Below are 15745 nucleotides of genomic sequence, written 5' to 3'. Positions count from 1 at the left end.
CCTTTAAAGGCAATCACAATTACTCGCCAAAACCTTGGGTTTCCTGCTGCATAGGCGACCTAGTCAAACATTTTCACATTCATCGTTTAGTATTCGAGGTATTCGAAATTCGAGGTATTCGAATATTCGAGCAATGATTTAATATTCGAATTCGATATTCGAATTCGAGAAATCTACTATTCGACCCATCCCTACTTTTTATAATCAAAAAACTTCATTTGTTAAAGAAATATTTTTAAAATTAATTGTTTTTCAATGTTTTATTTTCTTTTATGAAGGAAAATAAGTGTTATTATATTTAGGGATGAGGTCTGGACCCCCAGGACCTTCCCCCTGGCTACGCTACTGGTATAATTGTAATGTCTACGATTTACCTCCCAGAGGATTTACATGAAAGTTAATTAATGTCATTTAGACTTCAAAATTGGGGAGGCAACGATTCACTATCATTGAATTAAGGTTAAAAATGTGGGACTTAGGAATGCCCCCATTGTTTTGCTGAAGTTTAGTTGAACTTAGCATTACTGGTGTCAACATATATTAAAGACTTCAGTGCACAAAAAAGTGCATTATGCAGTCCAAGACATTGGGAAGGAATTTTTGGGAGCCAAAATATTTTCAGGCCCCATTTTGTGTTAAAATAAATCTTGGGCAACAAACAATTCTCTAAGTTTCAATGAAATGTGCTTCCAGGTTTTGCTTGACATAACAATTTCAAATCCATCTTTAGCATTGTCGTATCATATGTATAATCCTTGAAAGCATCATTTGGTGAAAGAGCAAACATCATTATTATAGGATAAAATATTAGTGGTCTTAGCCTCCGCTCCCACATGGATCAGCCCCTTCAGCAATGCGTTATATCTGCTACATGCCTTAAAGTAGGAAAACACACAGTACGACTCAATCAATCATGCCAAATAATAATCAAATTAGGCACTTAAGGATGAAACCATTTAGTCAAAAATGGACTATTTAGACCACGTGGAACCCTAGGCAACCTAGGCTTCATGGTGCGAGGACAGGCATGCGGCAATCATGCATGCTCACCATCAAATCATGTCCATGCAGCTTTCATCCAGGATTGAACTAATATGTATGCCATATAGAAAGGATTTCAAAGGAACAACTATCCCAGAAAAATTATTTTAAATTAATGTAGCACACGTATGATGAGGCTTTTGCCCAGCAATGGACCTCATCACCTGGACAGAAGCCTGAGAACTCTTCTGCAATATAGCACATGTCCTTAGGTGATACTGCAACCAAATGCGGAGACTCCGCCTGCATTATGAACTTTGCTGAAGTTTCTTGAGATTCCTTAGAGGTATCTTCTTAGGGTTGATACTTCAGTATTAGAATAATATGTGATAACAAATCAATTTCTGGGGAATAGCAATGGAGCAAAATCATTTTAAAGTATTTTCTTTGACAAATTAAAAAGTTGTAGTAAACTTATCATGAATATAGCTCAGTGTGCTTCATTGTGAAACGTTTAATAAGGACCATTAGGTCCTAATTAAACATTTTACAATGATAGGCAAAATAATATCACTAACTTTATGGCGATACTTCCCAAATACCAATGTACACCATGTACGTATCTCTGGGTGGAACTGGGGTGTAGTGGCACAACAGTGCTCATACCTGAGGTGTAATTATTTTGCAAGGAATATTAACCAATTTTTGTCACCTTAGAGTCTTCTGTGTTTGCATGAATATTTGAAGTTTACAAATACACCCTTACCTCGCATAGCACAATTTCGATATCGCAGCGCTAAGTCGTTCCTCGGGGAAACATCACAATGCAGTGTAGCCTAATCAAAAAACTTTAACACTCTCATGATAAAACGTGAACTTGCGCTAAGTACACACAAAATTGCTATCATTTTACGCATATCAATAGCATTGCTTGCCTCAAATCTTCTTTTTTGTTTATTTATTAATCAAAATCCATTGCTGTGCAATGGCCAAAAGCATAACTCGTCATTGGGTCCAGATAGCCGGCCTACCGAAGTAATTTATTAACTACTTAACAAAACGACAATTTTTAATTTAGATCATAAGCGTGGAGCTAGCAGAAATGAGTTTTTTCAAGCAAAATGGTTTGAGACGTAATTTTTGCCGTCATAGGTTATCAGGCAATTGACTTCCAGGTGGAGGGTCTACTTGTAAGCCTTCTAGGTCATTGGTATTCACGGGGGAGAAATGGAGTGGTGGCCGAGTTGCATATGAATAGCATCAACACAGAAAAGGGTCCACCATAATAATAATAATATAATAATAATAATAATAATAATTTTTTATTCACCGAACTGGCAATATACATTGCATGGTTCACCATAGAGTCTCAAACACAATGGCTTCACTCCCTCCCAGCAGTCGTAGGCCCTCAGTGTCTCCGGAATACAGTGCAGCTGTTGCACAGCAGTAGGTGATTTCGATAGAGCCATACGGATTACAACCTGAGACAACAATGACAAATAATAGGAATATGGGTAGAAAAATCAAGAAGCTATTAAGAGAAAGCATAAACCTAGAAAGGAAATTTTAAAGAAAATCAATTGCTGTGAAAATGGAGAGCGTCAAAGCGATATTGCACTTAAGTTTAAACTCACGATGCCTTATTCTGAATAAAGACTAAGTTAAAACATCAGTGACCTCATCTGCACCAACTTCAACCAAGTGGTCAACACATACGGAAAGTTCATTGTGAATGTGTACAAAAAGATGAGGGTGGTAGTAATCGCTCCAAGACATTCAGTGAAAGCTCTGGTTGGTTCCAGAATTTTAAACGGCAAGCAGGTATTTTCAGTGTGGCGATATTAGTTGAATCTGCAAGTGTTCAGAGTGCAGTCACTGCAACATTTTCTGATGAACTCCAGGCTGTGATTGAAAGTGGCTCCTTTCCCCCTCAGCTAGTTTTTAGTGCTGACAAGACGATATTGTTTTGGAGGGAAAACTGCGTCAGGGAGGGAAAACTGCATCAGGTTTCAAGGTATTTAAAGACTGTTTCATGTAGCTGCTAATGCCTCAGGAGACTTTAAATTAAAGCCAGTTATGATTTATCATTCACAAACTCTGTGAGCAATGAAATCGTATCCAAATTAGCACTAGCCTGTTATTTGGATGAGTGACAAAGGGGCCTGGGTGACACAATAATTCTTTTAAGATTGGTTTGAAAATTCATTAACTGCCGGCAATTCATTGCAAATCCCTGAGATAGCAGTTGTAAGCCCACCCGCACAACGGGAAGGCATTTCAAAAGCACGTATGAATTTTTTTACGTGAATAAAAGTATTTGAATGCATGCCTACTATCTTTAAAGATATTTTTAACTTTAAAAGTTTATATGAATAAGGTTTTCTAAGGCTATTAATAGGAATATACATGTATGATTTAGAGGAAATTCGATGTTCAACACCTATGCTACCAGGAATGCATCCCTATCTTCCCAATTTTAAAACGCTCTCATATAACGCAAATTCGTGTAGCGCAAAGACCCCAAGGAACGCATCCCTTGAGCTGTACGAGGCATGGTCGTATCCTATTTAGACTCTGTTATCTAGCTTAAAAACTGTTCATTACTTTAATATGTACATTTTGACGCCCCCCAGTTTTGTTCCATTTGGTGAGAAAATAAATCGTGAAAACTATTTTTGCATTCGGATACCAGGAAAACGTGCCGCATCGCAAGTTTTGAAATTTTGGTATTTGTACTTCACTCAGATGTGAGCATGCTCCTTGAGCTGAGCAGCTTCTCAGGGACACTGATGGCATTTGTAGAAGAAGCTTTAATCGATGAAAAAGAGAAACGAAAGATGGAATAGAAATTTGTTTCATCCACTCTTTCCCAATTTCACCCATTCCCACCCTTTGTCTCTTTATTTCCCCTCCTCAGGTCACCAACCTGATGGTCTCCTAGAACCTTGATTGCGAACAATAAGTAAATATTCTCTATTTCATATATTTCTATGCAATTCAATCATAAATCATAAACACACATCCCAGGCTATTTTAGAACATGAATACATTTTAAAAGTCATCAGTCACCTGGCACCGTCAGATAAGGTTAGCCAGTCAGAGAGCAATGATGCTTCCTGTGATCTATGCTAAATGTATCAGATTGTGGTCACAATTACACAAGGAATTGTGAAATAAGCCTTTATAGCTGTACATGCTCAAAAAACTTAAGGTAGAGGGAAAAGTATTATCAGTTGAAACTAGAAAGCTTTATGGGCCCCAATGACCCATTTCTTGAAAGTGTCCATGTGAAACTCATGTCCTCTTACTGTTCAATGGTCTACCACTGGAAATGAAATATTTCCATAGCTGAATGCATTTTATGAAATTTTGTTTTCCACATGAATTCAGTTTTGTTGTTAAGATTACAATAGCTTATTGTTTTAAATGATTTATAATAACTGTTTTACTGAATGTACTTATAGAAACAACTGGGATTCTTAATCAATCAACTCCACATGGCAGAGTGCTGCATACTTTCCCGAGTGAAAGACACCACACCAAAACGAATTATGTCCTCTGAAATACTTATGGAGCAATTTTTGGGAAAAATCTTCTGCATTATTAAAAGTTTAAGTTCATCACAGCAAGTAAGTAGCCTGAATTCCACTTTTCTTTTGGAATCTCTCCTACCATTGTATGCATTATTTATAAAGTTGAGCTCCCCAAATCCATAATTCCCTAATCTGGGAACGCCCATAATATGGCAATATTTTTTCAAGGCGTGCTTTGCAAGAAGCATAACTTGCGGAATAATTGCATTAGTCTTCACCTGCTGAAACTCTTTCCCACGCTAAACAAAAATTCTCCTTGTTGAATCTGTCTACAGTGGGACACAAAGATACTCTCATAGCATTCAATTGCAAAGTCCAAAACTGATACATGCGCTGCTAATACAATGCCAAAAATGGGAATGCGCATAGAAAAATAAAAAAGTCATCAAGAAAAAGCATAAACCTAGAAGAAAAATTGAATGTGATCAATTGCTTTGACAATGGAGAGTGTCAAAGCCACATTGTGCATAAGTTTAAACTCACGATGTCTTATTCTGAATAAAGACAAAGTTGAAATAAGTGACATCAGCCGCACCAACTTCAACGCATACGCAAAGTTCATTTCTTGAAAAAACAGAAAGACTTCTAACGTCAAATGATGTTCCTTTTTCTCGGGCAGTTATATGTGCAAAAGCTGTGGCTTTATTTGAATCTGTAAAAGAAGACGACGAAGGTGGTAATCGCTCTGAGACATTTAGTGAAAGCTCCAGTGGTTCCAGAATTTTAAATGGCGAGCAGGAACAAATTTTCAGTGCAGTGGTATCAGATGAATCTGAAAGTGCTTTTAGCACAGTTGCCACAACATTTTCTGATGAACTCCAAGCTGTGATTGATAGTTGCTCCTTTCCCCCTTAACTAGTTTTTAATATTGACGAGACTAGATTGTTTTGGAAAAAAATGCAATCTTGTTCATTAATTTTCAGGGAAGAAAAACCTGGGTCAGGTTTCAAGGCAATTAAAGACTGTTTCGCTTAGCTGCTAATGCTGCGGGGGATTTCAAATTAAAGCCAGTTATGATTTATAACAAACTCTGCGAACAATGGAATGGTATTCAGAGTACCATTTGCCTTAAATTTGGATGAGCAACAAAAGGGCCTGCTGACACAATAATTGTTCTTAAACTGGTTTGAAAATTCCTCAACTGCGGGTAATGCATTACAAACCCCTGAGATGTCCATGCATTTTTTTCTTACATGTTACGCCACCCGCACGAAAGGAGGGAATTTCAAAAGCACGTACGAATTTTTTTTCAAGAGAAATAACGCCTTTGAATGAGTGTCCACCATCTTTAAAGATACTTTAAACTATAAATGTTTACATAAATAAGGTTTTATAAGGCTATTGTGATTTATAGGCAATTTGATACCCAACTCTTATGCTACCAGGAATGCATCCCTACCTTCCCAGTGTTAAAATAGTCTCAAATGACACCAATTTGATATGCGCAAAGACCCCAAGGAACTCATCCCTAGCGTTAAGTGAGGCATGGGTGTAATTGAAGACTGAATTGTAATTGAAGCTATGTAGAGGCTATTGGATTGATACCTTCCTGCCAAGATGCAAGTGTAACATTGCAGAGATGTAACATTGCAAAGATGCAGCAGTGGAAAAAGTGAGAGTATGTTTGCTTTATCGTGGCCCATATGAAGAATCTTTTCACCAGCAAGAATATTCCTCCTACAGTCCCTCTGGATATAGCGATGGATATTCGCATAGATGAAAGCACCCATGTGGCAGCAAGCATTGACTGAGTGTATGACATAGATAACAGACAGCTCATTGATTTATAATACCGTATAAGCGCGTGTAAGAGGCGCACCTTTTTTCCCAGATATTGCAGCGGAAAATGGGGGTGCGCCTCTTACACAAACTTCTTATCTTCCCCCCCTCCCCTTCGCCGGTTGCAAGTTCAAGGGGAACTGAGTGGCCTTGGTTTTCAGCGTGAGTCAGTCATCTGAAACCCTGGGTCAAAATCAAGCGGCAGGCAGGGGAGTTTCTCCCTTAGTGGCGTATTTTTAAAATGCTCCTGTTTGAATTTCTTGCAAGCATCGCGCCGTCACGTCGGTACCCCAGAGGTGAACATTGAAAAGATCGCGCGGGGTGATTCGCCCCGGAGCGCGCGCTAAATTTATTGCCACGAGTGGGCATCCCGCGGCATTTATACTGCATATAGTAATATTGGTGTCAAAACCTGCGGTTGAAAAAATTCGAACGAGTGTGCTCATTGTTGGACTTAATGGTGGATAGAAGAAATCGGAAATGCTAAATGAAAGTGAAGAGCGCTGAAGGAGAGGTCGAGGGAAAGAGGGCTCCCTCCCCTCCGTATTTAAAGCTACGAGCGAAGGAGCAAGGGAAGAACACGTCCGATCTTGCATATGACGTCGTTGCCTTAAAAGCGAAGGGGCGACGGCGCAGCAATGTGATATACGCAGTTTGCGTTGCCTGAGTTTCCAGTCCGTCTCGTCTTGTTTGAATGCGCTTATGCTACGCTTGTTTCTTCCGAAATTGTGCTGTTTGGACTATGTTGAATATTAGTAGCCTTATTTTAGCTATAAATCTTTGTGTCAATCAATTAGAGCTCAAAAAACTTAAATGCTATAAGATATACGTCGCGTTAGGTCTAATTCTTTTTAGAACCTCGTGCGTGTCACACAATTGCTGAAAGATATCGAGATATCTTCGAGCTCAGAAGGTGACTCACGTAGCATTTGACCTCCAGAAACTCGGGGAATTGAACCTGGTAGACCGAAAAAGGTCAGTTGGTGGAATGGGGTAGGGATGAAACACGTTTCCATTGTTCCCCTGTAACTTGATATTTTCCTGTGCAGTCTCGGAAAGGAAAAAAAAAAAACGGCAGAGGCATTAGCTGATGGAGAGCCGAGTGTAGTTCCGTTAGGCCCCTTGCACACACACCGATTTTGGACGGCCGGTAAAATATTGGCCGATATTTTACCGGCGAAGCGATGCTTGCACACACGCCGGATTTTTACCGGTCAAACGATACGTTGCTAAGTTTTTGAGCCGGCGTCGGCGATCCACAGTGACAACAGCCGGCAGCTAACCGGCATTTTGCCGGTGCCGGCGTGTGGTCGGTACGTGTGCAAGCTCCAATGCTCTCCCATTGTTCACTATTGGAATGTGGACGGCCGATATTTTACCGGCCGTCCAAAATCGGTGCGTGTGCAAGGGGCCTTAAATCTACGACGTGGTTATTATTCTACGGCGCTGAGATTGCCCCGATTGTTGTTCAATCTCTTGGGAAAGCTCATGCCATTTGCCTGTCGTGTTTTGCCTTAAAATTTTCCACGGCTGCAATTCTATTGCAATACTCCTGCGAGAGCTTTTAAACAAAATTGTTCGTGAGTAGGACAAGCAACGTAGAGCGATGGCGTATGCAAAGAGAGGATCGGAACTCTTTCTACTCCCTCTTATGCCGCCGCAGTTATCAAAATTTCCTCTTTAAAATAGTACTGAGAGAGGACATTTCGATAACTGTCGAAATTCCAGGCATACGTCTGCAACACCGCACGATAGGATAAAAAAAAATGTCGCAAAATTTTTTTTCTTTATAGCTTCGATCCTCAAAATAGGGGTGCGCCTCTTACACGTGTGCGCCTCTTACACAAGCTTATACGGTAAATATAGCATGTATGCATTGCAAAGGACTCTCAAGAAATTAAATATGATTCATTTAGATACATTTTTATGAATAACATTTAATGTTTGATAATATATGATGTATTCATATGCACCTTTTGTATCATTTTTGGATACTTCCTAATGATTGAATATAACTTGGAAAAGATTGCAGACCCCTAATTTTACTGGTTGTTACCGTAGCACTTGAAACTAGACATTACCCAAGTCCTGACAGTGCTGGATTTGGGATGCTCAGCTGTATAAATGTTTATTCTTTAATGCTATTTTCTCTTTTGAAACAATGTTATATTGACAATGAAAATCTCTTTTACATTCCCATAATTTACATATTTCCATGATTTACATAATTTTATGGTCCCAAAAATATTTGTATGCTCTATACACTTTCAAATCCTGCCCTTTATGACATTTGAAGCCAAAAAAGATGCCAATGGCCGACTCTCTTCCACCAGTTGACTGGTGGCTCAATGGATGTATGTAATTTAATGTTAAATACTGATTAAATGCTTGCTCAAATGTGATATATGAATGCTAATGTTATTGATATGGTAAGATAAAATATTTTGTAAGTTGCATATTGATTAATAGCATTGCTGAAAAGTAGATATGTCAAAAATTGCTTCACGTTGAGAGTATTTAAGGAATGGAACCTCATATATATATAATTATATATATATATGAATGTTCAAAAACACAGTCACTAAACATAGACACACAAAAAAAGGAAAACACTCACACGAAAAATAAAACCGAAAGACTTTCGCGGTTGTAGCCGCTTCATCAGTCAAGGAGAGAATGAGAGGGGAGGAGTGTGTTGGAAAAAGGAGTGTGTTGGAAAAAGGAGTGTGTTGGAAAAGGGGGAAAAGGTGGGGGGAAGAGGGGAGGGGTGTATTGGGGCGGGGCTACCTCAACAAGATACATTCAGACCAGGGTGCTTGTTGGCTTGGAAACGCCAAATGCATGCCAATTCGAGGGTGTGGAGATTGAGGGGCGAGTCAGTGGGTGACAGGGAGGCAATGATAGAAACTTTGAAACATAGATTGAAGATGGAATCATGCGATAAACAATGTGTGGGGACCGGGAGAGATGCGTGTGGAGACGACGGACAACAGGAGGCGCGGTGATTATTTATTCTGAGGTTGAGGGGGGTGGAGCATTTGCCTATGTAAAAAGCGGGGCAGAAGTTGCATTGAAGGAGGTATATGATGTTGGTGGAGGTACAGGTGGTGGAAGGAGATATCGGGAGGAATTTAAGTTTGGAGAGGAAAGAGGCTGGGGGTGGAGAGAAAATTTTACATGTTTTACATCTAGGACGGTTGCACGGCGAGGGTGGGGTAGTGGGGACTGAGTTCAATTTTTGAAGGGGGCGGGTGGCTTTGAAGATGGTGCTGAGGTTAGGTGGTCTCTTATACGTGATCCGTGGAAGAGAGGGGAAAATTTGTGAGGTGGATTTGTGGTTGGAGAGAATGGGGTACAAGTCCTTCAGGATGTCTTGTAAGGCATGAGCACCGGGGAAGTAAGTGGTGAGAAGGGATGGAGAGCAATTCTTTTCGGCACGGGGTTTATTGGACCTGTAGGGTTTTTTTCTAATTTTGTTAATTAACAGTTTATCGGGATACCCGCGGCGTAGAAGAGAAGTGTGTAGATTGGAAAGGAACTTCTCAAGGTCTTCGGGGTTGTTGCAGATTTTGTGACCACGGACGGAGAGAGAAAAAGGGATAGAACGTTTGGTATGTAGTGGGTGGCAACTGTCATAGTGGAGGTATTGTTGTCTTTTGTACCTTTTTCCTTACCTGTGAATTTATTTGTATGTTTACGCTTAAGGCGTCGTGTGAATGAATGAAGTAGTGTATCGGCCATATTGGCTTATTTCACTTGGGCTCTGCGTGCCCCGAAACGCATGTTCCTGTCTCTTTCCTGCTATCGTGTGAGTGTGTACCTTTCCTTTCATCCTTGTGTCCTCGTCCATTCCTTCCGTTGGTGAGTGGTGAGCTGCCCCAGTGCCATCTATTGGTTACTCTTGTGGGCCAAAGCAAAGGGAGTTTCCTGTGTATAAACCCCCGCCGAAATCATGGTAAATCTAAGCGTCCTGGTAGCGCAACTGGTAGAGCACCTGGCCGGCAACCAGGAGGTTCTGGGTTCGAGTCCCAGTCAGGCCGCATTTTTACCCTCTGATTTCTGGCTTTTTTCCACCTACCACAGCACCGTTGTCCTAGTCCTTTTTCTATTCCATGTTCCTATCCCTTTCTTTCCTTACCTGTGAATTTATTTGTATATATTTATAAATATGTGGCCGATCGAGGCGAACGAACAAAAATTGTACTACTAAAACATAGACACACGTAAATCGATCGGCCACATATTTATATTATCGCTTAGTGCGCTTTCATCAAGATTTTATATATATATATATATTCTGACCGACTGCAACCATCATGGTGGCAAAGAGACCTAAAACAGAGTGAGTGTATGAGGTTGCTCAACCCCTAAACCAAGAAAATGAGATTTGATGCCACACTTATGCAGTCAGGGAATACAAACAATGTTAATTTAAAAAAGTAAACTTCTACTAATTACTTTATGCAGCATTCTTTGTTACTTCAAAAGCAGCGGTGTGTTCTTCATTGGTCTTATTGTTTGAGGTTGCAGCTTGAATAAGCCCACAAGGGGAGAGCTAGGCTTCTGCAGGGTTAGGGTAGTGATTAGCCCTATACATACATACATTAGGTTTCCAATTACACTATTTTAATGGTCCTCACTACTGTAAAGAATAAAAATGGATAGATTTGGCAGTAGTGATTTTGGAAATTATCTTATTGCTGTTCTTATTACCTACTTTAAATTCACAGGAATTGTATCTTTTATCTAAAAGGCAAGAAATTATTAGTCACTTAGTAATGCAGTTGCATCCTGAATGTGCAGCACCATCAGCTTTTAAGACTCTTGGCAATATTATGTCACTGTCAGTGAAGGATGCAATAGATCAAGTAAGTACATTTAAACATTATATGTTGCTTATGAATCCTTACTAAGCTTTTTGTTGCTGTGTCTTGTGGATTATTCTCCTCTTATGGCTAAATTGTTTTTACTATTTATTTTCCTCTATTGCTCTACCTCCATCCTCCGTTCTTATGAGACTACAAGCATAGTAGATGCTTAATTATCAAGACATAGAGCATGAGTAAGGGTAAAAAAGGTTAAGCTAGCAATGAGCTTCAAATGATGTACACCCGAAAAAAATGTATTACTCAGCCTACATGTACATAATACAACCTGCAGCCACAACTGGTTCTATCAAAGTCGATTGCATTTCACCAGACTTATGCAATAGCCATGGCATGATAATCAATCTCTTTTTGTTAAAGCAAACATTTGGAAATATGTAAGAGGACTGTTGTAACTTAAGTTTTAAATTGGTAGTTGATAACCTATGTGAAGACTCTCGTTGCTCTGAGAAGAGTTAGGGATGGGATTATTCATGCAGGATTGCCTTCTTGTAATTTTCACCTTTGATTGACTTCTGTGGAAGTTGATCAGGGGTTGATCATCTGTGCACCTGGATCACCAGGTACAGAGATGCGCTTTAAAATATGAACTGCTACAGAAATGGCAAAAACAATAAGATTACAGAGATGAGAGGAGGAAAATGTGCTAGATAAGTTATAATGAAGGCCTGAAAGAAAAACTGGAAGAAAAATGGAAACTGAGAAAAAATGTCAGAAGATGAAGAAATTAAAACCTCTGTTTTATTTCAGTACAGTTTCCAGCTGTTGCCTGAATCGTCACCTTCTGGTCATTATTGTTATGTAGCATTATTTTCTCAAAAATTTCATCACTGATACAATTAGTTTTGTTTGATCTTCCAGGTTCGAGGATCTATTGACATGTTTATTTATTATTCTGTCTGTATACTGTCTCATTTTTTAAATACCTAATAGTTATCAGAATATTTTTCTTAAAAATATGATTCTAGTATGATCAGAAGTGTGTCTATTCTTATGAAATACTTTTTTCATAAAAATGTAAATCCATTATGATGGAAATTGTGTTGATTTCTGCTATCATTTACCCAAATTTATTGAGCACCATTTAGGAGAGCACAATGTTGGAGAGGTCATCAAACAACTTTTTTCGAAATTCAATATTCGACATGCTTCAAAATGTAGCCCAAGGTACCAAATGAACAGGGAAAAAATATGTTTCCTGTAGGTTGACATCCTGCGGTGGCGCCAAGATCATTTATGTTGAGCGTAGGCAACCAGCAACACAGACCCTCTTTTTATGGTATTTCAGCGGTAAAAGTTGTGATTTAAGTCTTTTTTCAGCCGATTCTTCACCATTCATGCCTGAAATTGTCGAGGTAAGCCACAAAGATTGAAATTCACGGTTTTATACAATAAACGGTCTTAAAATGCAAAGAAACATAAAAAATTATGAAAATTTCTTAATTAATGGCATTTATTTTTATTTTGCTGTACTCGTATGGGCATTAACTCACTAATATGACCCTTGTTTATATACGGCCTGAAGTTGTTTGATGACCTCTCCAACATTGTGCTCTCCAATATGATGCTCTTTCCAACAAAATTGACTCATGAAAATGTAATTGAAATTCATGCCTTGAATATCAGGAGGAATCTGCTGAAACCATTTGGTTAAAGGAGGAAGGTTGTTTACAGCTTGAACTGGGAACTCATAAAATTCCTTTATTGGCAGACCATATATGTCTTTTAATTATATTTGTAATGCTCAAATTAATGTGAGCTATCGCCGAAACGCTCCACCGCCTGGAGGGAGACAAGCGGAGGACCCTTGGCGCCGTTGGGTGACGGGGCCAAGGATTTGGTGCTCTTAGCCAGAGAGTAGCATCCCTGATTCCTCTGGAGACACACTAGACTGCCCACATGCGAAGGATTTCTGCCTGGCTAAGCATATCGAACTCAGCAAACTTGAAGTAAAATAGCCGATGGCCACAAATTCAAGAAACCTTTGCACGTTGGCAGTCTGGTGTTTCTTCAGAGGAAGCAGGGATGCTTCTCTATGGCTAAGGGCACAAAATCCTTGGTCCCATTTCCCTAAAGTGCCAAGGGTCCTCTGCTTGTCTACCACCAAGCCTTTCAGTGGTAGCGCACATTAATTTGAACGCCATACCAGTGGCGTAACTATGGGGGGGATGAGGGGATAGACCCCCCCTCCCCCCCCCCCCCCCCGCAAAGCCTCAAAGAAATTTTAAAATATTGATTAGTTTTGACACATAATAACTGCATCTGCTTAAAGCTCAATTTTTAGTGCCTAAATGGTGTAAAATGTATTTCCTGGCATATCAATTTTCAAAAATTTTACCAGATTTTGACTGGGAGAGAGGGGTTGCCACCCCAGGCCATCCTCTTCGAGGCATATTCCTTGTTATGCCACTGGGCTATACCAATTATATTTTGGTTTGAAGAAACTTACTTGATTTCATTCTTTAACTCTCCTTTTAACCTCTCTTTAACTGTGTATGTTTGTAGTAATCTCTGTCTTGTTTTTTTCCTCAGGGCTGGGAAGAGAGAACAATGGCTAATCTTGCATTTTTCCTCAGACGCCATAAGAAGTTGAATCTCCATAATGTATGTGATAATGAAGCACTAGAGGTTAGCTTGAGTGCTCCAAATCTTGAAAGTCTTATGAAAGATGTGGTGCAACTTATAAAAGATTTCAGTGAAACAGTGAATTAATAAATAATTTTATCAAAAAAAATTGTACATTTTCATTATTTTCATCTATCTCTCTGGAGTACAGAATACGAGCATGCTTGGTTATAAACAACAATTCTTGGTTTAGATTGTGGTGCTATGCTCATCTTGAGGAAAGACAAGTATAGGATATACCTTAATCTCATATTGGCTATATTCATTATGAGCTTCGATTTCTGATGCTGGTGCTTCTGTAGGAATCTATGTATTGGAATGGCCTTGAGTAAGGCCTGCTTGACTGTTCTCAATTCTAGTATGGATGTCTTCCTCCAATGAACAGGGATGAGTGCATGCAGCTGACCAAGTATAGCTCCAGAATATTTTAGCTGATTTTGTGAAGTCAGCGAGAGTGATGCACCATTTTTCTGATTAAATTAAATCCTCACTGCCTACAAAGTGCAGGTGAAGTATGCCACACTATGGAAACGAACTAGTAGCTACCGGTCCTGCCAATGGAGTTCTGTAGCTGCTTCATCACCTGAATAATTGATTGATTCATCTGCCATAAAGAGAAAGGAGCAGCTCCTGCAACAACTCTCTTTAAGTTTTAACAGGGACTCTTGGAATGCTGCACCAAGAAAAACTAGTAGTGCACCACAGCTGTGGTGCATACATTCTTCAACTCGATGATACCTTCGTAGTGAGAAAGATTATTGCAACTGGTTGCAGCAGCCGATACTTGTGACAGTTTGGAAACCTGAGAAAATTCATCTTAATTATATGCAGGGAAAGCACCATGCTATTTGACATTTATCTTGGTAGCTTCTATACGTTATCCAGACGACCATTAGTAGTTTTCAAGAGGTTTCTGAAAGTTTCTATTTAGAGATCTAAGAGATTCTGTGGAGAACAAATTGCAACACACTGGGGTGATCTCATTGTAGTTTCCAAGAGACTTACTGGATGTTTTCAGTAATATCAAATCAAAAAGTCTTGGTCAGGATTTACAAATGCTGTGAAGAGGTTTAAAATAGGATTTGAAAAGGTTTCATGACTCATTCTTTTTATAAAGGAATACAATGAGATTCCTTGGAACCACTTGATAAATTTATCTTGACGTACCAGAGGTTTTCAATGTAGGTATTGCTAAGAGGGTTTTCAAATGTCACAATGTTTTCAAATTTTTTTTGTCTCTTTCATTTAGTTTTCAAGAGGATTTTGTTGAAAAATCCTGCAGCAATTTTCTTGAAAACCTAACCAAAGTCTCTTATTAACTTTCAATGCTCGTCAGGGTACTCATGAAATTCCATTCCATGCATCAGAAAGGGTGGCAAAGTGTTAACACTAGAAGCACCACACCCATCATTTTGACGGATAACCTCTACCCCTCTAATTACTTAATCATATCACCCAGAATTGTTTTTCTATCTTCTTATTTTTTATGACTTATTTATTTTTTATGATACTTATTCTGTTAAAATTTTGTTTTTTCGCACAGAAATATGAGTCTACCTTAAACCACCTGTCTAACTTAAAAGACCACCACCCATCAAAATGATGGGTTAAGCATTTCTATTTTATTTGTAAAGGTAACTCGTGATTTATTCAGGAAATAACTACACTAGCGACTAGCTATTTTGATGTTTTAGTTAGCACATAAATTCATGATATGCATTAAAGATTCCTTATTATATTTTGAGTGGAAATAATTAGCATATCTGTCATACCGAGTGACGTGTGATAGATCAGGGCTGTTGATGAACAGGGCAAGCACTGTTCATTTTAAATTTGTTTTGTTGTAAAATGATTTGTAAAAATTATTAAGTTGTATTG

The 15745-nt window shown here is 39.0% G+C and overlaps 1 protein-coding gene across 2 annotated transcripts in view; it reads left to right on the top strand.

Moving 5' to 3' along the window:
• LOC124171493 (protein PTHB1) overlaps positions 1 to 13967 on the top strand; it is a 75402-nt gene extending 61435 nt beyond the window's left edge. For both annotated transcript variants that reach the window (XM_046550670.1, XM_046550671.1), the window contains exons 14-16: positions 4449 to 4613; positions 11087 to 11224; positions 13775 to 13967. In XM_046550670.1, coding sequence (XP_046406626.1) covers positions 4449 to 4613; positions 11087 to 11224; positions 13775 to 13954 — 483 coding nt within the window. In that variant the 3' untranslated portion in view covers positions 13955 to 13967. The remainder of the gene's footprint in view (positions 1 to 4448; positions 4614 to 11086; positions 11225 to 13774) is intronic.
• Positions 13968 to 15745: the final 1778 nt, after the last annotated feature.

The sequence above is a fragment of the Ischnura elegans genome, chromosome X (genome assembly GCF_921293095.1).
Source record: "Ischnura elegans chromosome X, ioIscEleg1.1, whole genome shotgun sequence".
Classification (NCBI taxonomy): Eukaryota; Metazoa; Arthropoda; class Insecta; order Odonata; family Coenagrionidae; genus Ischnura; species Ischnura elegans.
Note: the sequence above shows the minus strand (reverse complement) of the source record. Positions and strands in the feature narration are given on the sequence as shown.